Source organism: Cryptomeria japonica, chromosome 3, assembly GCF_030272615.1.
Source record: "Cryptomeria japonica chromosome 3, Sugi_1.0, whole genome shotgun sequence".
In the NCBI taxonomy this organism is placed as follows: domain Eukaryota; kingdom Viridiplantae; phylum Streptophyta; class Pinopsida; order Cupressales; family Cupressaceae; genus Cryptomeria; species Cryptomeria japonica.
Window position 1 is genome coordinate 907,950,066 of NC_081407.1, and position 27,508 is coordinate 907,977,573.

Below are 27,508 nucleotides of genomic sequence, written 5' to 3' on the forward strand. Positions count from 1 at the left end.
CTCAGTCCATCCTCGAACTACGTTTCGAATTTCGTCAAATTCTGGGTTCGTTTGCTATGTCTTTCCTTCAATTTCGGATTTTAAAACCCCGACTGCAGGTGGAGAATTTTCTTCAAACTGCAAGTTTTAATGATATTCATTGTTTTAGTTGTTGTAGAGGAATTTTTAGCTTATTACATGTGCATCTTTATTAAAAGATGATTACTTGCAATTTGTTTTAAATTTCCCTTTCTTGTTTTTGTCTTTTTTGTTGTTTTTTGGTCTTGTTTAGTTAAAATAGGGATTTTTTGACTCAATTACAAGTAAACTTGCAGTTTGGTCAAAAAACCCCTACTTTAATAGTTTTTGCATGTAATAGGGATTTTAAATCCCCATTACATATGTGCAAGTATTTCTAACTTGTTGTAGGGATTTTATTTCCCTTATACAAGTAATTAAAACTTGTATTCCTCTCCAAAAACCCCGATTTTGCCTTGCAAGTACTTTTTTGACAAAATAAAACTTGTCATTTGCTCCAAAAAACCCGATTTTGGCTAGTAAGTGAAAAAGTGAAAAATAAAACTTGTCATTTGTCTAAAAAATCCCGATTTTGGCTTGTAAGTTGAAAAAGTAAAATTCAAACTTGTTATTTCCTCCCCAAAACCCGATTTTCATTGTTTCATGGCAATTCGAACTTGTTGTTTGTCTCCAAAAACCCGATTTGCAAGAAAAACGGATTTGTTGAAGATGTCAAAGCGATTTTTTGTGGAGATTTGTTGGAGATGCAAGGCGTTTAGGATTCTATCCTATTCTCATGCATTTACAAACACATTTTATGCCATTTAGGGTTTATTGTTACTGGTTTTTTGAGCTAAATCAGCTAACACGTGGTTCCTTCAATCCACATCTTGGGCGTTTTTCACTCCACAAATCTGCATTCTCCTAAATCGTTTTCCCTTCTCTCACCTAGGTGTGGAGTTTGGGATAAGATTTAAGCGATTTAATGATCCATCTAAAATGCATCAAATACCACGTTTTTCAGCTAACACGTGATTCCTTTGTCTCCATTTTGGAAGCATTTGATGCCACGAATCTTCAAAGGGATGAATCGTTTTGGCTTGAAATACCAAGGCGTTGAGGGTTAAGAAGTATTCAAGCATTTTCCATGACATTTTACTCTTGTTTGCTGCCACGTTTTTCCATATAAGACATTCTTGCAAAAACGTGATAAGGGTTTTGCATTAAGGATTGCTTCAATTAATTGATTTTCCTTCTTCATTCCAAGAATTGTTGCATTATTGGAGAAGCATTTTGCATTTTCAAGAAAGGTATGTTCTCTTTCCTTTCTTTCCTTCATTTTATTATTTTCTTGTTTTCTTAATTTTCGTTCTTAGTTGCATTTTTAATTATGTGTTGTTCTTCCCCCAAAAATCGGTTTTTGTGAGAGGATTCTTCCCTTGGTATGCAATTTTTGAATTGTATTGTTCTTCCCTAAAAATTCCCTCTTTACTTATATTCGGGATTTTTAATCTTGATTACAAGTTCGCTGGAAATTCTTGTTCTTCCCCTACGGTTAAGGAATTTAACCATTTTTTGTTAAAATTCCAAATTAAAAAGTGTGAAATACCCCTCCCTTGCAAATTCGGGTTTTGAAAACCGGATTACACGTTGAAGAGTTCTTCCCATTTTCATGAAAATGACTTTCCCGAATTTTCCCATTTCTATCCATTCATGTTCCCCATATCCATACTTTCCATTTCCATCATTTCCCGTAAGTCAAAATCTCATTTTTCGTCCATTTCTCCATTTTCAAATTTACAAGTGTACTTGTATTTGGGTTTTAAAACCCCGATTGCATGTATGTCCTTTCCAACTTGTATACTTGCGAAAATTCTCCCAAGATCCGAAATTGGTCAAAATCAAGATTTTCCCATTTCTACATATTTCCCCTCTTCCTCTCACAAAATTGTAAAGTTCAAGGATCAAAGTTTTACCCATTTGGAGAAGGAAGAATGATATTTGCAGCTGACTATGATGTTGCCTTAACCCTTTTAAGTCTTCATCACAGTATTCCAGGTTCACAACAATGTCAGATTTGCCGGCATCTCCAACTCCAAAGAAAATGAAATACAAATATCACAAATATCAGAATGAGGTTGCACCTTCCCAGGTTTCTTCTCCTTTAGATCGCATCAGAGACACGGAAATAGGGCACATTGATATGGCAGAATTCGTCAACCGGGTAGAAGATCCACAGGATAATAACTTGCAGCGACTGTTGGACAGCCATATCCATCATGCATCTTCCTTCCCAGTGGCTGCCCTAGAACCTGAGTTCGTTCTTGCATGCGCCCATCATTTTGACAAGGAATCAAGAGTCATCAAAAATGATGATGGTGAAGCTATAATTCGTCTCGATGCGGATACAATCGAGAAGGTCTTCAGAATACCTCCTGCACCTGTTTATATGGAAATCACCAAAGAAAGTGCAGCGGAATATTACGTGAAGAGGGAAAAAGATTGCAAGCGACACATCAATAGGTGGATCCAAGAGCCACGTCCTTCCTTCTCAAGGTGGGCAAAGTTGTACCGTTGTGATTTCAAATAGGAGATAGGAGACACCATCACTCTTCTCAGCAGGATGACGGGCCTTGAGCATTCCAATGTCTTCGAGCCATGGATGTATCAGTTCATTATGTTCATAGGCAGTCACATCACATTTCATGGGGGGAAGTCATCAGCGATGCCTTGTGCGAACAACTTGCAGCAGTTCTTACCACCATGACCACCTTCATGAATTCTTATTTGGTATATTTAGCAGCATCACTTAGACACTTTCCAGGTCTTTCTACCAAGGGTGATCGCTCGCTTATACCAGTTTGGGAATATTATGACCAGTTGCCGTTGAGACCCAGCAGACTACATTTCAAAAAGATCCAAGATGAATTCTTCGGATATTTCATGTGTCAGTTTGACAGAAATCTCAAAAACAAAAGAGTATCAGATGAGGCATGGGTCAAGGTGTCTGAGTATGGGTGTTTGTTCCTGCAATTTCCCACCTTCACCTATATGAGGATAGGATGCTATGATGGTCAGCCATACATGCTTCCAAGATTCCCAACCGATAAGATAATTCTTATGGAGTTGGGAAGACAGATCATGGCTGTTCACACTTTTCAGTCTGCTAAGCACAAGGTTGGAATGGGGATCTCTACCACAAACCCATTGAAAATTGGCTGATACTCCCTTGTCACATCTGTGAAGGCTAAGGCCATGGAGGCTGAATTGCAGGAAATCAAGCTTAAAAGGTTCAAACCTAGAGCTGATTTTGATTATAGAGGTATGAAGGAGAAGATCAAGAAATCCTTTGTGCATGTTCATCGCATTGAAGACATCTGGGTAGATCTCCGCACAAAAGCCGAAGTCCTCAAGATGGATTACTGCAGGCTCACTGTTGAGCAAATTGTTGACTTGAACTTGGCGGATATCCCACAAGGGATGATTGATAACGGGCATATACTTGATCCTGAATACACTTCACGAAGGATTGAGGAAGCTCCACTTCCTTTGATCCAATGGTCGCACAAAGAGTGCATCTCCATCCTTGACAGATTTCAGCCTATCTTGGCCAACACTAACGCATGGCTGAAAAGTAATGCTGTTAGACTTATCAAAATCAAGGTTGGTAAAGAAGATGATTCTACGGGGCCTCTTGGACGGAAATCTGAGATTCAGATTGACAACAAGGAGGGTGCTTCATCTTCGGGCACAAGGATCAAGTTACGAGTCAGTCGTGTAGTAGTGCTTCCTCCTGAGGAGACGACTATTCGTGGGAAGGAAAAAACACGATTCCATGTTCAGGTGATCGATCTGGATAATCCAGAAGAGGGGCAGCAATCTGATGACGCTCCTAAGTCTCCAGTTTCAGACTTGCCTCATGAGGCCATTCCTCCAGTTTCCATTGAGACGCCTCTTTCTCCTCCTGATTTGCTTGTGGATGAGTCTCCTCAGAATGCAATTCCCATTTCAGCATACGAGCCATCTCCTGATCATCAACAAGAAAGTGTGTTGAAAGTTCTTGAAGATATTCCTACTTGCATTCAGTTATCAGAAATTGATACTTCCACTTCTGGTTTTGAAGAATTCATGAGGCAATCCTCATGCCCATTGGTAACTGAGCAAACCGTGGTCGATGTCCAAACAGATATTCCTCCTAGGATGACCATGGTAATTCAAACAGAAACTGCTTCTCCTTTGCCTACGGCTGCTACTGGAAGAGAGTTGATGACTTTGCCTCCATGGCTTAGTTCTTTCACCCTGAAAAGGAAGAAGCAAGAGATCTCACCTGATGCCTTTGACTATCAGCAACTGAAACAGTCCAGATCTAAAGTTGCTAAGAAGGCCAAGACTATCTCCAGAGTAATGGTTGACAATAACAAGATGAAAATAGCTGAAATTGTGGAACCTATTGTAGATAAGCCACTTGATGAAATGTCAGCTACTGATTATAAGGTTACGAGGATAGAGTTGGGCAAGCAAACCCATGAGGTCATTAAACATGATGCTCGGTTTTCCGTTGCTTCACTGGTGCAAAGGTGTGATGAGCTTCTAGCGAAGAAAGACAAGCTAGAAGAGGAAAACCAACAGCTTATAGCAGCCATTCATAAAATCACAAAACCTGCTACTGAAGGGAGTAACTCCATAGGTTCTTCTGGTTCCCAAGAATCGATTCGTGGAGTGGAAAGGGTTGCTCAAAAGGTACAAGCACTGGATTCTTGGGTTGATCAACTTCATGATCAATGTGTACAAGTAATAAAAGACATTTTTCAAATAATGTCTAAACTAGAGACTATTGAGGAGAAACTGGATCAAACTTCTAATACTTTCAAAAAGAAATTGGAAAGTGTTGAGAAAAGTCTGACAATCTAGCGTACCATGCCCCAACAACAGCTGAGTATTTTGCAAGAGCATGCCATCATCTCTTCCAGGGTCATGTACTTGGAATTTGAAGAACTCTTGGAAAACAAGACCCTTGTTCTTAAATCCCTCATTGAGGAGATCGGTGATGCAAGGAGATTCCAGGGTGAAGTTTACCGAGGTATTGTCTCACGTTGTGAAAAGGCCTCTTGCAACATAGTAAGTCAGGATGGAGAGCTGATTCCAGAAGAAGAAGTTCTCGCTAATTTACAGATGAGGATTCATAATGAATGTAGGAGCAAACAATTCTCGGTAGCTTCGATTCAAGCATTGAAGAAACACCAAGCCTTTCTGCATGAAATCCAGTCTATCCTAGATAAAAACAATTATGCGCTCCTCTGCTGTCACGACACTATTGTGAAGACTATGGTTGTTGCCAAAAACACCCATGAACCGAATCCCGATGAACTACAAGCGAGCATCCAGAAATTTCAAGGATTTGTGTCTTCACAAAATGCAACTTAAGTTGAATTTTCCCTCTTTTGTAATCTTTAGTTGTATTTTAGTTTTGACAAGTTACATGTAAAAGTATTTTTTTTTGTAAAATGCAAGTTACACATTACTTGCACTTTTGTAATTACATGTAAGGCAACTACAAGTTGTGTCCAATTAGGACTGTAGTTGGAATAAGTCTTAGTTAGTTGGAGTAACTCTTAGTTAGTTAATGAAGTCTAAGTTATTTATTGAATGAGTCTTGGTGGTTGAGAGAATCTCTCAAGTTAGTTAGGATCCTCCCACCTTTTTCTCAAGGCTCCTCTTCTATAAATACTTGAGGGGTCTATTGTAATCGATATCTTTTGGAAAGCAAGCAAAAACTCTGCCAAATTTACAACAAGAAGTCTTTGAGCTTATGTATGTGGATTGAAAGTTTTTGAAGAATAATAAAGAAGGATTACTCAAGTTTTGAGTCTTTGAGCTACATGTTTGAGTTTGAATCTTTTATTTCTTCTATGCCAAGTGTTTCTAAAGGAGCTTAGTCCAATCTGATTTGAAGTCTTTGAGCTGCAAGTAGAGAAGATTAATTAAAATAGGAAACTCTCTTGAAGGAGCAGCAAGTCTTTGAGCTTGCGTCTATTCTTGAGGAAAAATTACTGTTTGATAAGAAATAGCAGCAAGTCTTTGAGCTTGCATTAGTTCTTGTCTTTGTGTTGAAAGAATAGATTATTCCAGTTTTTGAGCTGTTATCTTTTATTCGTTGTAAAATTTAGTATAGCAAAGGGTAGATAGGACTTCCAATAGTCAAGTCTTTGAGCTTGGTATTGCTGTCCCGTCCCGAAGGAAGTGACGGAAGTCTTTGCGCTTTCAGAAAACTTCATTTCCTTTCTCTTATTTCACTTAAAAGTGGTTACTGTTGTTATTCAATTGCTATCATTTTCTGTGAAGAGAAAAGGATATTGTCTTTCTTGAAAAAAGAAGAAAGATTGTTGTCCCATCCCATTTTATTTTCCAAGTTGTAGTTAGATAGGGGGAGCCTTCCCTTAATTAGGAGAGTTTTTACTCGTGTGCTGTGGTTGAAACCACAATTTTGTATATTTCCCCAAGTGTACAAAATTTTCAACCAACAGTTTTTTGGCGACTCCGCTGGAGACACGGACGCATTCGGAAGCCTCACGCTTTCGTTTGAAGACTAGTGTCTTGCTGTTTTTGAAAGAAGAGCTTGAAAATTCTTTCATTTCTTTAAGCTAGAAAGTTTGCGTGTTTACGTTCATCGGAAGAAAGGTGAATATTTAGAAGAAATATCTGCTGCTGAAAGAGCTAGATTCTTTTTACTCACTAGTACATCTTCCCTATCACGAACCACAAGTTATCCTCCCTCAAGAAAGAAGAAATCTATCCCAAGTAAAAATTCCTCTTTCTGTTTCAAGCCACTGATACCTTCATTATCTAATATGGCTAATCCACCTCCGCTTCCTCCTCTCGGTCCATGGGGAGTAGCTTTTGGTCCTTTGGCATTAACCCCACCTCTTCATCCACTTCCACAAGGTTCTCGCAAAAATCTTTCCAAATTTTATGGCGATGGAAAGCAACACCCCGATGAACATGTCAAGTCTTTTTATATGGCGTGTGGTGTTCTTGGAGTTGAACATCAAGATGTTGTTGTTCGGTTGTTCATAGAGACTCTTCAAGGTATTGCAGCAGACTGGTTTTTCAATCTTACTGCTGGTTCAATTGTTTCGTAGAACTCGTTGAGAGACAAGTTCGAGGAACGTTTTAAGCCTGCGGAAGATGAGCACGCCTTGTTGGCCCAGTTGACACAAATGAAGAAGGATACGCATGAAGGCATGCGCGAATTCATTGCTAAATTTAACAAATTAGCAAATAGAATTCCTGTTAATTCTAAGCCTACTCCTGAGAACCTCAAGTGTTTTTTCATTAACACTCAGTTGCCCGAGGTCAGTTTCTTCTTAAGGCGAGCATCTCCTGCTGATTTAGAAGTTGCTCAATCAATGGCTACTGAAATTGAGGACGATTTGATCCTAGCTGGTAAGATCAAAAAGGATTCTAATCGGTCCAAAGGAGGTTCACATATGGATGGTTCATTTTCTGGTTCTATCGATCCTATGGTACAGAAATTAGCAAATGAACTACTTGCTTTAAAGAAGCAAGTATCTCAGAATTCCTACCCCGCACCATACAAGGATATCCCAAGAAGGACATATCCTAATGCTGCTGCTAGTTACACTGCCAAGAATCAACCCAAGTTACCTCCCCCTTCGGAGAGACTTGCACTTGAGCCACCTCCTTCAAAGGCAGCGGTTGGCTATTATGAGACTAGTCAAAATGAGTCTTCTTATTTTGATTATCAGTCCGACGAAGTTGCTCTTCCTCAACAAGAAGAAGAAGAAGTGACTGGCGACTCTACTATACGTTACATGCACCATGATGACTCTGTTGCTGCCGAAAGGACTCATAGCCAAGCATTTTTTGTAACAACAAGATCCCAGACCCGGTTGACCCAACAAGAAGAAGCTGCAAAGATCGCAAGTGATTTACAACCACCTGTTGTTATTGCTAAAAGAGGAACACCGCTGCCCTATATTCCAAAGGATGCAGCGAAAATTCAAGTAAGTAACAAAAGTCCTCCTCTTGCTTCATTTGTTGATCCCAAGCCCAGTATGCCCAACCCCAAACCATTATCGGACAATGTTAATCCCTTTCTAGCTGGTTCATTTCAAGCCTTTGATATTATTGACCATGCTAGGAAGACTAAGATTCAAATGTCCGAAGTTGAGTATTTACAAGCTAATCCCGATCAATTCGATAGATTAGCTGATTTTGTTAAAAGTAAGGAGACTCGTCCTATACTTGAAAACACTATCCCACAAGAACCCAAGAATTTGCCCAATCATTTGGTGACCATTCCATCTACCACACAAGGAAAGATAGAACCTTTTTACATTTCCTTGTTGATCAATGGTTTTCAATTGAGCAATTGTGTCTTGGATTCTGGTGCTTCTGATAACGTCATGCCCGCAAAAGTTGCTCAAGCTTTGGGGCTGACCTTGACCAAAACTTTTGGTCATTGTTACTCCATGGAGAACAAACAAGTGCCTCTTATTGGGCAAATCAAGAATGCTCAATTTGCATTTGCTGCTTTTCCGGATAATAAAATAAAGATGACTGTCTTGGTCGCTGACGTTCTTGCGTCATACGGAATGTTACTTGGCTGTAATTTTTGTAAGGATGTTGGAGGCGAACTCAACATGGATATGACGGAAGCAAGCATACCTGTCAAAGGTGTTGTGCAGAAGTTAATCCCTGAAAGAGAAACCAAGTACACGGTCGTCAAGTCTAATGATCCCCATGCTCAGATTCTTTTTGAATCTTCGGGTTTTGGGAATTATTATCTCCATATAGATGAAATTTCAGAATTTGCTGAAGATTATCCTTCTAGCAGCTCCGACATTTCACTACTTTCAACAAATGAAAAATTTGTTGATACTGATCAGGATCAAGCATCAGAAGATGGGTCATCCAGTTCGTATGTTATGGTTGAAGAAGTCTCATCTATTGTTGCTGATGAAAGTATTTCATTACCTTCTCAACAAGATGAGTCTCACTCTTCATCTACTCAAGAGGAAAGTTCATCTTCTCCTATGGAGGAAGATGACAACTTTTCTTTTCATAATGCACCCGTCTTGGATGAAGGCAGCTCTAATCATTCCAATGAAAACAACAGTTCAAATGATGTGTGGACTCTTGAATTTGATGGCAGCTACGCTACTAATGGATCCGGAGCTGGTGTAGTTCTTATATCTCCTAAGGGAGAGATCTTCCCTTACTCTTTCAAGTTGCAATTTGCTAATACTAACAATACGGCTGAATATGAGTCACTTTTGTTAGGAATGAGTGTTGCATTGAAAAGAGGAATCAGAAATCTTCATGCCCGAGGTGATGCAGAATTAATTGTTTGTCAAGTGAGAAACATATATCAAACTAAGAATGATAGACTCAAGCATTACCGCAATTTGTTAAGGGAAAATATTGAAGATTTTGATTCTTTCAATATCTCAGTTGTTACTCGTGAATACAATGATAGAGTTGATTCTCTTGCTGTTTCAGCTACTTCATTAATTCCACATCTTGACTTTGGTCAAGATAAATATATTATTGAGATAATCTGCAGACCTAGTGTGCCTGACAATTGGGATCATTGGCAAATCTTCAATGATGACAAGCAAATTAATAATTTCTTGCAAGCTGAGGATGGTTTCAACAACCTGTATTTTGAAGGAAGTAATTCTCCTACTTCTTTGTCATCAGATTCAATGTCTGATACATCATCTGAGTCAGATGAAAATATCCTTCAACTGAAAGGAAATAAAATTCCCAAGGGGTTGGTTTCTCTTGAAAAACTTTTCGATCAACATGATCGTTATATCAAGAGACGACAACAAGAAAGTGTTGATTCTCCTATGGGATATGAGAAATATAATATTGGATCTGATGAAGATCCAAAGTTTGTCAATATTGGCAATAACTACACTTCAAATGAGAGAGATCAGTTTATTCAGCTTTTGCGCCAATACCATGATGTCTTGGCATATTCATATGATGATCTAAAATCCTTCCAACCCAAGGAAGTGTAGCATGACATTCCTCTCAAGCTTGGTGCATAACCTTTCGGACAGAAGCAACGCCAATATAATCCGAAGATTTCAGGTACCATTCTTTCTGAAGTTCAAAAAATGCTTGATGCTCGGATTATCTTTCCCATCCATCATTCAACATGGTTGGCGAATATAGTACCAGTGCGTAAGAAGAATGGAGAAATACGTATTTGTGTTGATTTCAAAAATATTAATCAGCTATCACTCAAGGACAATTATCCATTGCCAATCATGGATCAAGTTTTGCAAACGATGACATGTTCCGAGATGCTATCTATGCTAGATGGACTTTCGGGATACAATCAGATTGAGGTTAGTGAACCTGATCAACACAAGACTGCATTTACTACTCCATGGGGTACATTTGCATACCGCAGAATGCCTTTCGGGATGATCAATGCAGGGGCTACTTTCCAGCGAGCTATGGACTTGGCTTTCCGTGGTATTGTAGGAAGGTATATTGTAGTGTATCTTGATGATCTTACTGTTTTTTCTAAAGATCGTGAGAATCATCTTTTTCATTTACAAGATGTACTTGAAAGATGTCGCAAGCACAGCATCTCTCTTAATCCCAAGAAGTCAGTTTTTGGGGTGACGGAGGGAAAACTTCTTGGTCATATTGTTTCCAAGGAGGGTATAAAAGTTGATCCTGAGAGGGTAAAATCTATTCAGAATCTCCCTTTGCCATCCAACAAGACTGCTGTTCATTCCTTTTTTGGTAAGGTAAATTTTCTGCGAAGATTCATTCCTGACTTTGCGGAGAAGACTCGTCATATTGTGGACATGATGAAAGGAAAGTCTGCTTTCCATTGGAATTCTGAAGGAAGAGCAGCATTCAATGAAATCAAACATGCGATTGCTCATGCACCTGTGTTGGTTTGTCCCAATTACACCAAGGAGTTCATCATGTATAGTTATGCTTCCGAGCATACTCTGTCGACTATTCTGATGCAGAAAAATTCAGAAAGGATTGAATCTCCTATCGCTTTCATGAGTTGTCCTTTGAAGTCTCATGAACTTAAGTATTCCTCTATTGAGAAGAATGCCTATGCAGTTGTTAAAGCAATTAAGAATTTCCGTTTTTACATCTTGAATTCCCATACTGTTGTGTTAGTTCCTGATACATCAGTCAAATCTATCTTAACACAACAGGATTTTGGCACAAAGAGAGGAAATTGGATTGCTAAAATCCAAGAGTATGACTTGGAGATCAAGCCTACAAAGCTTGTTCGAGGAAGAGGACTCTATGAGCTGATGGCGAAAGGTATTCCAGAGGAGCAAGAATTGGATGATTCTGAAGATCTTCCCAAAGTATTGTTTGTTAGTACTACTAATGAATGGTACTCTAATTTAGCATTTTTCTTGACTTATGGTGAATGTCCACAACATTTGTCGTTCAAGGAAAAAAGAAGTGTCAAGTTGAAAGCTGTGAACTTTGTATTATGGGATATTGGTTTGTACAAAAAAGCCATTGACGGTACTTTCCTCCGTTGTGTTGACAAAGCACAACAAACCAAATTGCTGGAATCTTTCCACGACAAGGCTTGTGGTGGACATTTTTCTGCACCAGTGACTGCTCACAAAATTTTGAGAGCAAAGTATTATTGGCCTACGCTCTTTCAAGATGCTTTCTGGTGGGTGTGTAAGTGTGTACATTGTCAACAGTTTGTAGACAAACCAAAGCTTGCAGCATTACCATTGAAGCCGATCATTGTTGAAGAGCCTTTCCAGCAATGGGGCATTGATTTCATTGGTGTGATCAATCCCTCTTCGAGTGCAGGTCATTCATATGTCCTTACAGCTACTGATTATTTCACCAAGTGGGTGGAAGCAATACCGTTAAAGAACGCTACTTCTGAGATAGTATGCAGATTCCTCAAGGAGAATATTATCTCCAGGTTTGGTGTTCCATTCAAAATTGTGACTGACAATGCAGCCACCTTTTCTTCCTCAGAAATTTCACAATTTTGCTTTGAGTTAATATCTTGTTAACTCATTCATCCGATTATTATCCCCAAGGTAATGGTCAGGCGGAATCTAGTAACAAGAATTTGATTACTATTATTCGCAAGCTTGTGGAGGAAAATCAAAGGTCCTGGCATAAGGCTCTTTTTGATGCTTTATGGGCGGACAGAATTACCCCCAAAAGGGCTATTGGTATGTCACCATTTCAGCTTCTTTATGGGATCAATGCAGAAATACCCATCACTTTGGAACTTCCCGCTCTCAAGTTGGCTAAAGCAATTGAAGATCAAACTTATGAGAATGCCTTAGACAAAAGGATCATGTATCTTTCTCAGCTGGAAGAACAAAGAACACAAGTGGTAGATCGGATTGCCCAACATCAACAACAAGTTAAAGTTCTTTTTGATAAGAAAGCAAAGCAAAAAGGATTCCAAGTTGGTGATCGTGTTTTGCTTTGGGATAAGCGAAGGGAACCGAAAGGTTTACATGGCAAATTTGATTCTCTTTGGCGAGGACCCTTCACTATTCACCATGTTGCTGGAGAAGATAGTTTTATCTTGGCTTATCATGATGGTACACCATTTGCGCTGCCTTATAATAGTCAGCATTTGAAGCATTACTTTGAATGAAGATTCGAGGTAACTTCTTGTAAATAATGTCTTTCTCTTGTTTGTTTTTGCGTCTTTTGTTTGTTTGTTTTTGCTTTGTTTTTGCTTTGTTTTGCGTCTTTAGTTGTAATTTAGTTTTGACAAGTTACATGTAAAAGTTTTTTTTTTTTGTAAAATGCAAGTTACACATTACTTGCACTTTTGTAATTACATGTAAGGCAACTACAAGTTGTGTCCGATTAGGACTGTAGTTGGAATAAGTCTTAGTTAGTTGGAGTAACTCTTAGTTAGTTAATGAAGTCTAAGTTATTTATTGAATGAGTCTTGGTGGTTGAGAGAATCTTTCAAGTTAGTTAGGATCCTCCCACCTTTTTCTCAAGGCTCCTCTTCTATAAATACTTGAGGGGTCTATTGTAATCGATATCTTTTGGAAAGCAAGCAAAAAATCTGCCAAATTTACAGCAAGAAGTCTTTGAGCTTATGTATGTGGATTGAAAGTTTTTGAAGAATAATAAAGAAGGATTACTCAAGTTTTGAATCTTTGAGCTACATGTTTGAGTTTGAATCTTTTATTTCTTCTATGCCAAGTGTTTCTAAAGGAGCTTAGTCCAATCTAATTTGAAGTCTTTGAGCTGCAAGTAGAGAAGATTAATTAAAATAGGAAACTCTCTTGAAGGAGCTGCAAGTAGAGAAGATTAATTAAAATAGGAAACTCTCTTGAAGGAGCAGCAAGTCTTTGAGCTTGCGTCTATTCTTGAGGAAAAATTACTGTTTGATAAGAAATAGCAGCAAGTCTTTGAGCTTGCATTAGTTCTTGTCTTTGTGTTGAAAGAATAGATTATTCCAGTCTTTGAGCCGTTATCTTTTATTCGTTGTAAAATTTAGTATAGCAAAGGGTAGATAGGACTTCCAATAGTCAAGTCTTTGAGCTTGGTATTGCTGTCCCGTCCCGAAGGAAGTGACGGAAGTCTTTGCGCTTTCAGGAAACTTCATTTCCTTTCTCTTATTTCACTTAAAAGTGGTTATTGTTGTTATTCAATCGCTATCCTTTTCTGTGAAGAGAAAAGGATATTGTCTTTTTTGAAAAAAGAAGAAAGATTGCTGTCCCATCCCATTTTATTTTCCAAGTTGTAGTTAGATAGGGGGAGCCTTCCCTTAATTAAGAGAGTTTTTACTCGTGTGCTGTGATTGAAACCACAATTTTGTATATTTCCCCAAGTGTACAAAATTTTCAACCAACAGTATGCACATTCTCTAGTAGATACTGGTCTGATGAACAGATGAGGACCCCCAAAAGCTTCAACACAAAGAGAACATTTAAGAAAAAGATGTAGTAGGTACGGCAGTTGACCACAACAGTTCACTTGAAACCACACCCATGACCAATCTTGAAAACTCAAGCGGACCTCTCAAGTACATAACATCAATGATAAGCATGTACTATACGCGTATTAGCTCACAACAATGAATATGTTATTAAGACTATCATCTACATTTCCTCCATTTTCCTTAGTATACATAGCTTAATTATAACAAGAGAATTCAAACTACTTAATCCCACTAGTAGGTTATTGTGGCCGATTCACTTTAAGTTCTTGCAAACCATTAATTTTATTTTCCACCATCATATTCAGAAGTACCCTCATCTCTAAAATGTTCAACCAAAAGAAATCAAGCATGTGAGGGATGATGGCTTTTCCATTTCCAATATTAAGAACCTACAACATATTGAGAGTCAATGCAGTCAAATGATAATTAACTAATATCCAGGGTAGAATCATTACTCACCTGACTCAGATTTAAATTTCCCACCTTTGCGGAGTTGTCACCAGACATATTCTGCAAGTCCCTGCCCTGTAATATGTGAGAATCAAATCACTGGGAATGCATCAAAGTTAACGGTCATGGCACATGAAAGAAGTGGTAGACAATATCAAGTGTCAAAGAGCATGTCAGGTACTTAGTGGGAGATGTTAATGAATCTCACTGTAAAGAAATAAATCATTAATCAGTATATCAAGTTACCTGTCATGTATTGCCATCAACACACCATCATGGGAACGAGATGCATCAATTTCCATACAGTCAACTTGAGAGTGAACAGCTAAGCGATATGCTGCCATCTGTTGAACAAAAATATGTTAAAATGGCATTGGTTTACTTTTTAAAGTTACAAAGAAGAAACGTACAATGAAAATTCTTCAGCAAACCCCACAGAGTCAACAGATAGGAAAGTCCAAGATTGCACCTGCTAAGAACACACTCAACAATTTCATCCCAGATACCATAATATTCTTGTTCCTTTGTTTTCCATCAGAAAAACTCAGGAAATAATATTTATTTTTCTCTAATTTTCAATTCCGTTACAATTTGGTGGATTAATACATGTTTCTATCATTTAAAATCCTGGCATTTTAAGAGGAGACTGCTCCCAATCTACCCAAGACAACGAAAGATAATGAACATGGATTTAAAGCATAACATATGTACCAATTAATGTAATGACAAAGATTGAAAGAAAGATGGAAATAAATGCAAAAGTTATCCACACCTAAGTACTGTGAAGCGTTGATTAGTACTAGGAAAAACTAAAACTCTACAAGAAAAACAAAATCAATCAAAACCAACAGTATGAAAGGAAATCTCCATTACTGGCGTCTTACCTCTACCATCTAGGTCGACTAAGATAGGATTAAAGGTTTGACATGTTGCACATCACATAATAAAAAATGCACATACACATAATAAAAAATGCAAAATAAATTTATATTATCACTACACACTAAAACAGATAGCTACATATATATTTCACATTTAATCTTTACTAAATTAATATATTTACAGATTCAAGTATTTAAAAGCTATTGACAATCAACAAAGAAGACTAAATTCCTTGCTGGCCACTATTTTATTTGTACATATTATGATTGACCTATATTACAAGTAATTGGAAACAAGTTGAAAACGGCAATGCCAAAAGAACATTTCACTTTTCTAGCTAACTTGATATTGCACACCAATTTGATGGCTGCTTCTCATAACTCAAGAAACCCTTAATTACTTTGTATCTCCTGGTCTTCTATATATGAAAATGTCATGTAATTTTTGTAGGAATTTTACACAGATTTTTGTAAGACCTCTTTTGTTACTTAAATAAAATATGCTTTGAGCACTTCTTTTACTGTTTTTAACGTTGGATGTGCTTTTGAGTCCCATTCACCTGGTTTGATGGATTTAGCACATTAATATATTTTATTCCCTTCTGTTGAATTATCTTGTGCGGTCTTATTATTATTTATAAAGTGGCAATCATAAGCTTAATAAAGCAGCAATCCATATATTGAGATACTAAGACAAACAATAATTGATGTTGACATTAATATGGGTTGTTAACCCATGATCAGATGCGATAGTCAGCAAATTATTTAGTTAAGGCAGGAGACATTGTATGAGGAGTCGCCACCTTTGCAAGAAGGGTATCCATTGGGAAAGACATAACTTTCCATCCAAAGCCGAGAGATATATATACCACACATCGGCCATTTCAAGTAGGCATCAAGAGAGATTGATAAAGTAGAGATCTGAATTAATGAATAATATTTAGCATAAAGTCCCTGTGCATTATATAAGTAATTGGCATGAGGTCTAAGTATTTATACATTAGTCTTTATATATATACTCATAGACATATTTCTAAACAAGATTAATACTTAAACTATGTTTTCTCAAGTGAATAGAATATATATATATATATATATATATCTCCCATAATCAACATGATGTAAAGTTCAAGGAAATAAGCTAGGGAGATGCAGTTTACTGGCTCCCCCAAACTAAGTAGACCACCCCAAGGGATGAAATCATGAAACTGATCATAGTTTAGTTGGACGTTCCTGCCGCTTGTGGGCTGAGAGGTGAATTTATCCCAAGGAATGGAATTGGTCATAGTAGAGCATTCCTGCCGCTTGTGGGTCAAGAGGCAAGTTGCCATGATTAAATGTTGCGTTCTCTCAGGCTTAGTTGGGTTGGGCAGTTTACTGGTGCCCTTTTGAGTTTTACTACCGAACTAAACTATGATTGGTTATGGGGTAGTTAGCTAGTAATAATGTTTGGTGGATTTGTCAATTTTGAGCAAAAACAAGTTAATCCCAATTTGGGGACATTACATGTCTCATCTCTGTCACAAAGCATTTGTGTAAGTTATCATGTCACTGTTGATCTTCTTGTGAATTCTGTTTTTGGGCAAATCTTGTGCATTATGATTCAACTGATGAATACAGTGTGAAAAATGAATTGAATTCTTGCCTTTATTGCTGTGGGTTGTTCTTTCACTCTGGTTCATAAGTTTTTAGTAGGGACTTTCAATTTTTTTGCAATTAATTGGTCAGTTTATTGCCAAACAATCACACCCTAAGTTTTTGGGCAAGAAACTTTGGATTGGATTGTCCCACAAGTGAGTTTTTAGGCAATTTTGTAAACTATGCTAGAAAACCCTAAAAATCTAAAAGGAGGATGATTTTCATTGCAAATGCTCAACATTGTATTTACTTCTTAAATTTTCAGCTACTTTTTATTTGGTTAAGTTATTCTAATAGTTATCCCCCCATCATCTCCCTGTTATCCCAAACTTTGGGAGATTTCTTGCCGTCCACATCCCCACATCTTGTGTCCCTCATCCTAGGAACTCATAAAAACACTGAATTTATTATTTTTTGGTTAAATGATTATAGAGATGCAATGTAGACAGGCTTATTGAATGAAAGAAAATCAACATCAGGGCATTCGGTTAACCTTGGGACTGGAGTTGTTATATTTTACATAACAATCAACTAAAGAAAAGTACAAAGAAAGAGTTAGTATCAATCAGTGTGGCTTTGCATAATGCTATGTGATGTGAAGATTGAAAAAACACAAGCCACATCTTTCCCATGTGAGAGTTAAAATGCCAAAAAAATAATAAAGAAGACAGTATTTCACGCCTGAAGAAAACACAATTAAGCACATCACCATTACATAAGAGAAAACATGCAAAACAAAGAAACTCTAATATTTTTTCTGCAGGTTACATTTTTTGGCAGGTTACAAAATCAAGTCGCTGATATTTTATAAGGCACTCAACAAAATAAACTTCAGTAAGTTAGGGACATGCAGGGAGTCATCCATACAAAAATAAAACATTAAAAGGGTGTCAAAGAAATTATTGTAATGATTTTGTAGAAGGGCACAGTCATTAAAGCACAATAGTGTAACTTAGTATAATAAGTTTCACGATGCGTCAGGGTCATTAAAAAAATATTAGTCATGGAAGTCATTTAATATTGTTGAATGATGATACAATAAAGAAAACAAAAAAAATATTTGGGCAGATGCACACAAGAAAAACAAAATGCCATTCAAATATATAATGCAATGTATATGATATTCAATTAATTATTTAATACAATTTGAATATCCAGTGGACCATGGTCTAGTAGTAAGGTGGAGCAATTTTAAAATCCAGGCCTGCCCACAAGGCATGCTCCCTATGTTAAAAGGTTTTTAACAAGACAAATCAAAAACCAAACAAGCCTGGGTTCAACTTCCAAAGGAATTAAATCAAAATGGATAACCCCAAATGGAGCTTCTTACCCATACAGTATTTTAACTTCTAAGCTTATACCAAAGAGAACTGTACCCAAAGGAGGCATCACTAGGGTTTTTTGCAATTATGGGGATAGTGGCTGTTTTGAGAAAGAAAAACTGGGGAAAGAAAAATCCCCTCCCTGTCCCAAAAAAAAAATTTTAAAAATGGATATTTCTGTTTTTAGCTTGAATAGGAACTTTTGCATAGGTTCAGTGTAAACATGTTGGAAGGGATTCAAGTCGTTCAAGTTATTCCATTTTACATTCACTTTTAGTAAAAAATTTAAAAATGTAATGTCCCCTTTCTGAAATAGAATTTAATAATAAATACTTAGATAGATTAGTAAAATAAGGTATGTCTTCAGTATTTCTGATATGTGGCAATAGTCTTGAGAAAGCTCCTTGTATTATCTTTATAGATGATAACAACATTAAAGCCCGCAATATTATTCATTGAATGACAATACTGATTGTTGGTTAGTAACCAGTTGACTAAGACATACAAGATCATGACTCTACCATTGATTACATTGATCACATACGGCCAACATAACCAGTGTTAGATACATAATCTGATATATACAATAGATACTGAGACAGTAAATAAAGGATGATGCACATATACATGTATCTATTCATGCAGTATCAAAGAGGACACCATAAGTCGGACTGATCTCACTAACATGGCTTAGGAAATATCCATTCTTTATCCATAATAACAAAACTGACAGACGGGTCAAGAGTTCTATAATAAGAATTTAGTATAAGAATCAGATCGGACAACAGCCATCATTACCATGTAACCATGAGTATCATTCCCAAATGATCAAAGGATGAGGAGATAAATGGGATTAAGATGATTAATCAAATATTTTACATAATGCCAATATCCGTCAAGGATACAAGTCATCTCAAGCACCTCGATATATGATAAACAAACAATAATCTGCCTTTCATTAATATCAAGTCATTAAAAAAGGATACGGTCATTAACTGATGGGTTAATTCATGAAGAGGCACAATAATAACCCAATTACCATTGGTTTGGAGATTAATAATAATAGAAGAGTGTAATGTTTTACCACGGTAGGGATGTGATTATCATAAAAATAATCCGATTAGACATACAAAGTCAAATCAACAACTAATCGGTGCGATTAGTAAGTATTATCACCAAAGGTATAAGAGATGACTCCTCATTCCTAAACACGTGGTATAAGAAGGTAATCACAATCTCCCAATCCAGGAGGGGGGGAGCAGGAAGAAATTAACTGGACTATGGACAGAATTCAGATCTGCTTTGTATTGAATTGCGAAGGAGTTACATTCTGGTTAGGTGATAACAGACTGGTACACTGTGCTGACTTATGCAAAAATGCTTTTTTATTATCATGTTTTGTTGAGTATATAAGTTTGTCTGATTTATAACTGATTTATAACAGAAATAGGATAATAAGATAATCAGTGATATAAATCAGAATGTCTAAATTCTTTATAGATTAATATGTTCATAGTACAACATGACATCAACGTATTCATAGCCTAAGTACTTAACAAATTCTAATTCTTCACCAAGGAGAGGCGTGGTGTTGTTAGGGAGAGGCGGAGTAAATCCATCCCAAAAATAGATGAATGGACTGATAATCCTGAAATCTGCACTGCATTATGAGCCCCAAGGGTGAATGGACTGATGTTCCTCATATCTGGGCTGCATTCCGGAGGTGGTGTCATTGCACCCTAGACAAGTAAATCCCCATCCAGGGTTGAGAATTAGAAGGGATTAAGATTAGCACTTGAATAAGAACAATATCGGTTCTACTATGAGCAACCATAGTTATTTAATATGTAATTAATGTTGCATAATAAGTAGTAATGTATGCTCATGTTGCTCTTTAAGAATTGGCAGCCTCTTAATAGGGGGGCATTACAAAAAAAAGGGAGTGCCTTTTATTTAGCAAATTAAGTCTAATTATGTGTAGATATGCATTAATGACTTGGACTTATCTTCAAACTCATCTCTTGCAAGAGACAATGAGGTTTTTGAAGATAAGATTTTTGCTAAATAGTAAATAGTATAAAGATAGGTGAGAGGTATAAGAAAAAGCATACAGTGATAAATTCCGTGCAGCTGTAGTGAACAGTTTGTAAGGTTCCTTGTAAGCTTTTTGAAGGAATGAAAAACTGATTTAAATGTGTAATTTTCTGTGTATTTATTTTAGAAATTTGTAATTTAAAGTTTCAGCCATCGTGTGATTGTTGCAATGTTCGGAAATTTAATTTTCTGCTATCACAGAATTTCTGTTTTGAGTTATTTAGGGAGAGAACATTGGGACAGCAGTCGCCTGGGGTTGAAATTCTTCAGTCCCCAGTACATCTCCCCATGGTGGGGGGCATTCCTCTGTTTTGGGACTCGAGCCAGGGGAACGACATGCCATCCCCATTGTCTCCAGTTGTCACCAAATTTACCAGTTCTTAAATTTTCATTTTCTCAATCCTAAATAGTAAGTTACGATTCAGCTGCATTAGGCATAGAATTTTAATTAGTTAAAATAGTATAGACAGAGTGCAAACTCTTTGCTGTATTACATATGGGTACTCATAGTTTTTGTGTTTCACTAATGTATTCTCATAATCAATTTCATTCAAATTTTAGTACTATTTTGTCTGAAAGCTCTTGTAAAAGGAGTGATACTAGAATTTTTTCATTTCTTTACGTCCTTCTGTTATTAACAAATGTGTTCATTTGGAGTGGATGGAAATTGGAATGGCATACAACTTTCAAAGTTTGTAATGCTGCTATTACTATGATGTTCATATAAACCATTTTAATTTATGAATTATCATTAACATTTATCATTTGAAAATTGACATTAAATTAAAATTATCATCTGTGTTCTTGATTCTATATTTAATTTTAAATATTTTGCAAGGATGAAAAAATCGTCATACAATCACCTGTCTCGCAATTTCACACGAGTCAAAAATGGCGACAATTAAATTGCCAAAAAACTTGCCATCGATTTTAAGGAAAAATTGCGCAGACATTTGAGAAAAAAACGCAGTAAAAAAAGGTATTTCGTTTTTAAAGTAAAACTCTAAAATTTTATTACGTTTCAACCCGCGAAAGAAAATGGTTTTGCACGTGGAATAAAGGGCACACGAACACCAATAAGAGGGAGAAAGGGCACACAAACACCGGAGAAAGAAAAAGTTTGATTCAGTCAAACTAAGGCTTTAACTATTCACAGCTTGGGTCTTCAGCAACAGCTGCAGAATTATCGATGATTGCTATGTTTGCTCCCTTGATATTTGATATTTAATTTAGGAGTCGTAATAATATTTTTGCCATGCCTGATCGGTTCTCCTATATCATGCGATGAATGAATTAGAGGCTATGCCTCAATTTGATTCAATCAGATATATCAATTTGATTCACTGAGACAGCAGGAGCATAAGGATTCAATCAGATATAAGCTTGCATTAGAAATGATGCAGACAAAAGTTGAACAATCTTGTTTTGCAAATTTCATAACGCATAAGTATAAAAAATGGCATTGAACTCACAAATCGCATCATTCATACTCATAATAGGTGCAATAAGCCTAGTTTATCTAGTTTCCAAGTCACAGTGTAGCTGGCACACTTTATGTAATATCCCTTTTTTAAGTTTTCCTTAATTTCTTTAAGCATGATAAACTCTAGCTCAAGAAAAGTTGAATAATTAATTATAAGTATGAATTTAAATTGAAAATGTAATTTATGAACTTATTAAATAATTTATATTTAATGCTTATAATTTATTCAGAGGTTGCACTTGTTTATGGTATATGATATGTATTTAACTCTAAATATGATTTATATATGATGGAAACCAGTAATATGTTATTATGTTCTATAACTTTAGTGTATATGTGTTTTTTAAAGAATATTTTAAGAAATTATATATTTTCAAATGTTCAATAAATTTTCCAATTTATTGCTGATTTTTTCCCATTTTTTGCTCTGTCCCGATTTTTTTTAGATTTTGGGCCAAAAGAGTTATTGCGGAGAAAGAGTTTTTCATCTTTGATATTTTGTACATATGATATATATGTGTATCATCCTCCCTTTCTCCTTAAAATTTGCTGCCTTTGAAACCCTGTTCCTTTGTCCCAGAAACTCGGAGAAAACTGCTAAATAGCGAACTCCCAGTAGGTTGAGTGTTTACTGATTTACCAAAGGATCAAAAAAATTAATACAATGTGAGTGATTGGCTTGCATCCAGTTTCTCTCTAATCAAGTATCATTTTTTTTAACAGTCTCCCCAAGTTGAGGCCTAGTTCTAGTATTTTCATTCTCCCAAAATGAGGCAAAAATCTTGCTATTTACTTCTTGCCTAAATGCTGTTGGTGTTGGAAATAAGCCACACCCGGACCGACGATGGACTGGTCCAAGAGGGGCCAGTAGCTCAGTGGTAGAGCACTCCAGCAGTGTATGGAAGGTCCTAGGTTCGAGTCCTAGCTGGTCCATGTCTCAACATGGTATCAAAGCCAGGTCCAGGCTAGGAGCCCGAAGCACACGAGAGGTGTGGCTTAAGGGGGGGTGTTGGTGTTGGAAATAAGCCACACCCGGACCGACGATGGACTGGTCCAAGAGGGGCCAGCAGCTCAGTGGTAGAGCACTCCAGCAGCGTATGGAAGGTCCTAGGTTCGAGTCCTAGCTGGTCCATGTCTCAACAAATGCGACTTTTCTCAAATTAACTAAAAGTTTTGCATTGAATCTTACTAACAACTAAACTAAATTGAAATAGATTACTATTTTTATTTGCCGCTAGACAAAGAAGATAAACTCAGTTGGAGTCCCATATATGTGATACCCTGTGGCATTAAATGTCATGGGGCACCTGTCTTCAACTCCGGTCTGATGATTGTCTTCCTATAGCCTAGACACATTGGTTTTGATTACCGACTGGATGGTTTATGTGCAAGTGCTGCCAAAGTCAATGAACAATTGTCTGGTATGCTGTCTTCTTTGCATGTATTGCATGAAAATATCCATAACATCTAATCGCTTATTTGCATCAAAGGAAATTGGCCTGCTAATAACTAATTGCTACTTAGAAATATGCAGTATAATATTTTTAGCATCCTTGGGATAATTGTGATTTAAATTTCACATGACAAACCAAAACAAAAATATTACATCAACAGCAACTGATAATAGTTTAATAAAGTTTGAAATTTGATTTTAGTTTTTACCATTATATTTGCTTATGAATTGTTCACAAACATGAGCTTAAAACGAATCCAACAGACCAAAAGTAAAGCAGTAAAATTTGTTCTCAAAATCTGTGTACCGTATTTGCAGGAGCCCTGCTTGAATCGCCTCCATGGGCACAAACAAGAGGAGGATTCTGTAACCAACCACATTTTTGTCTTTGTATCTGCACATGAAAAATAAAAACATGACGGTAACATTTCATCAGCACTTAAAGCTTAATAACTATGGAGATCATATACTAGTAACCAGAAAATTGATTCATTTTGAAATTTTATTTGTGTGGGATTTTTCACTACATATATCATAGTAAAAACCATAATAGCTATTTTCAGATGGTGATCATTTTTATATCTTTTTAGTTCATAATGTAAATTGGGGAATACTCACTCCAAGGCAAGGAGATGCCCACAGGTACTTCTAACTTTAAGGATTTGATAGTACGGGGGAGGAATGATTATTTTTAGAAAATTGATCGCTTCGAACTTTTTGCATTTTACACCAGTTCCCAAATCAACAAAAATTTTGATAAAGAAACTCCTTCCTTTCCTATAAATTATTATCAATTAGAAATTTGATGCTTTCCACAATCCATCATGTCAGAAAGTATAGCTCTTCAAAAAAAAACTGTATGGTATTTCTCAGGTCATCTTTTGAACCATTCTAAGTGGTCATTATAAAGACGACATTTTAGGAAAATAGAATAGAGGTTCCTTATTAGATAACTTCAGCCATGTATATGATGCAACAACTCAATCATAAGCATTAATGGATGTAATTAGCCACTGTATGTAATGGCTATTTGTAACTACTAATTAATGCATTCTAGCCTCAGTTTTCTGAAGGAAGTGGTACGCTCTTCATTTTTTAAAATGATGGGTTTTCAGGCTTTATCAATCTCCAATCTATCCTTTCTATTGAAATTCTTTTCCCGCCTAATTACTTGTCTTATGCGCTTCTTCAAGTAGTGATCTTCAATAAGAATGAAATTTGCATCCTCAAATTCAATGTTGTGACCAGCTGAACAAAAATGTTCGGCAATTGCTCACTTCTCTCATAGCATAGTCTTTCTTGTACCATCTCTGACCTGGTCTTTGATCTACCCATTTCCCCAATATAAGGCTCGCCACTTCAGCATCCAATTTTTTAGTTTTTTTCGCTGATCTCAGCATATTCCTTAACTTGTTCTTGGATGAAAATAAATCTTAATGTTTCGACACTAAGATTCTAAGATAAAGTTATCAAATGACGTGTAGACCCTAGGATTCTGTGAATAATTCATAACAATGCTGAGTTAAATATCAATGTTTAAGAAAATGTGGAAAAGTATATCTGAAAAATAAGCATCATATTTTTACGAAATTGCACATCAACAGACCAGTTTAAACATATATTTAATGCCAATTAGATTACACTAGGCCATAAATTTCTTTTACGTATCTAAGATCCGGTGGTGTTTTAGATTTCATGCGTAATAGCTTCGAATTTCGAAATTTAATATTTACCTGAGCATGTCGCTTCAATCTGAGATGTAAAAAAATGGGCGGCACAAATGCTAAGATGGCCAGGAAAAAAAACAATAACACAAACGAACGGAATGAGAAGCGGATATTTTTTCTGGAGATCTTGAAAGAGGACAAGGCCGAGGGTTTAGCCATTAAACCCTTCCGTCTCCTCTCCATCTCGGCGCCTTTTCCCTGCTGAATGTAAAAAGTCTTTGAATTATCTTCTGAATTCAAACGATGATGCCTTTTTTTTTCAAATGCAATTTTTAATTGATTGATGATGTTATCTTCGGTAGAAATGCATTCATCAATTCAATTGCCCGACTAATTAGTTCATATTGAATTTGGAGTGCCTACACGAGGTCGATAGGTCTGATTGTTAAGGGAAAATGTTAGTAGATATATTAGATTTGTTATATTGAGAAGTAAATTATATTGTATAAGTAAACAACCAAATTCTATTAATGTCAAAAAGTTAATTGTACAGTAAGACAATTTTCGTGTACATAACCCAACCAATGGTTGTTCCCAAAGTTGAAAATTTTCCACCCACCATCTTCCATGCTAGTGTATGCAACATGATGTACTTGAAGAAAATGTTATGAATATTGTTTTACAACTTTTTTTTGTAGGCTATAATATTCCCAACCAATTTTTTTTGTTGGACCCGGAGTATTGTTGTTATCCACCCTCCATCCCCCATGTTGGTAAGAGCAGCATGTTATATAATCTTTTATTGAATTTCATGTGATCTATACGATAAAAGCCCTACATCAATGTTTATTTATATAAGTTAGATTTGGATAACATGTAAGTTTGGTGAAGTTAAATACTTTGAAAGTCATGAAAATTTGAAAGTCAGCACTTTTTAGTAATATAATACCTTATGGATGTGTAATTGCAGAATTGGAATGTCACGTATGGTTCATGTCAGTATTTGTTTGTTGTGAGAGAGGTTTTCTGCAGAGAACATTTTGAAAATAATAATTAAATTTGGTTTAAGATGTGAAAGTAAGTTAATTTTCTCAAGTACAGTATTTTGTATTCTGAAAATATTTACATACCTTGATAGTAATGAGGTTGGTGTATTGGTTGTTGTTCTTTATGGCAAACTAAATTGTTTAGTGAAGAGAACCTGAAAGTGTGAAGGGATGTTAAAGAGAGAAGGCAGTTAATAGGTACAAATTGAAAACCTTGAAAAAGCATAATACATGTAAAAGTGAACATGTTCATGGATAGTTGAACAACCTAAACAAAGTAAGAAGCCTGCAAGTAGATGTTGGAAAATTAATTTATTGAATAAGTGAGTAAGGTTTACATACCGTTAAAGTAATGACGTTGCTGCATTTGATGCTATTCTTTAGTGAAAGTTCAAATATTCAATCAAAATAACTTGAAAATCTAAAGGAATGTTAATGAGAAAAGGTAGGTAGTGATAAATAGTATAATACTTATCAATTGTAAAGAGAGATTCAGTGAGCAAATACCATCAGAAATCATTATACGTGTAAAACTAAACACGTGCCTTGCAGAGTGAAATTGGTCGAGTGTACAAACAGTTAAAGAACACAAACAAAGCAAGAAACCTGGAAGCACAATACAAAAAATCTGAAGATTGTTTCATACCTTGAAATTATTGATCTTGCAGAGTGAAAGTGGTCACGTCCAGAAATAGTTAACGAACATAAACAAAGTAAGAACAAAGGATTGTTAATGAGAAAAGGTAGGTAATGCTAAATAGTATAATCTACAAACGGTTAAAGAACATAAACAAAGCAAGAAACGTTGAAGTAGAGTAAAGAAAATCTGAAGAGTGTTGCATACCTTCAAATTAATGAGCTTGGTGTATTGGATGTTGTTCTTTTTGAAAGCTAATCTTCACAAACTATAATAGTTGTGAAATGGAAGAGGTGTCTTGCAGACTGAAGATAAACAAAGTAAGAATCTTGTATTAGAACAGCATTAGTGAATATTAAACGCATTGAACAAGTGGGTAAAATTTTTAATTGCTATATCCATATGATGTTATTGTTTACTGAAAGCTCAATTATTCAATCAAAAGAACTTTAAGGTGTAAAGCAATGTTAATGAGAAAAGGTAGGTAATGATAAATAGTATAACACTTACCATCATAAACCATTATATGTGTTAAAGCGAACAGTTGCCTTGTAGACTGAAAGTGTATTGGAACCTGCAATAAATAAGAACGTATGAGAAACTAATTGTGGCAAATAGGAGGGGAAAATTTTGTTGAAAGTTACAAAATAGTTGAATAGGAAGGGGGTGTTAGGTGTGTACCTTTTGTTGTAGAGTTGGCACATGTAAAAGGGGTCTTCACTTGCATAGACATTAGTTGTGTTACTGATCCTGAAAAGTAGAAATATTGTTTTGTGTTGATACATTGAATAGAAGATATATAATACATGAAAACATAATGAAGATGTGATTTGCACACTTGATTGTATTTGTTCTGTAGGTATGTTTG

General features: G+C 36.2%; 1 protein-coding gene across 2 annotated transcripts in view; it reads right to left on the minus strand.

Annotated features, from left to right (window-relative positions):
* LOC131067015 (glycerophosphodiester phosphodiesterase GDPD4) overlaps positions 1-25,382 on the minus strand; it is a 65,848-nt gene extending 40,466 nt beyond the window's left edge. The window contains exons 1-4 of one of the 2 annotated variants that reach the window (XM_058001942.2): positions 25,024-25,379; positions 23,598-23,684; positions 14,666-14,763; positions 14,429-14,489 (exon numbers count right to left, since the gene is read on the minus strand). In XM_058001942.2, the coding sequence (XP_057857925.2) occupies positions 14,429-14,489; positions 14,666-14,763; positions 23,598-23,684; positions 25,024-25,200 (423 nt within the window). In that variant the 5' untranslated portion in view covers positions 25,201-25,379. Of the gene's footprint in view, positions 1-14,428; positions 14,490-14,665; positions 14,764-23,597; positions 23,685-25,023 lie in introns of both variants that reach the window. The other variant, XM_058001943.2, reaches the window with a different exon arrangement.
* Positions 25,383-27,508: the final 2,126 nt, after the last annotated feature.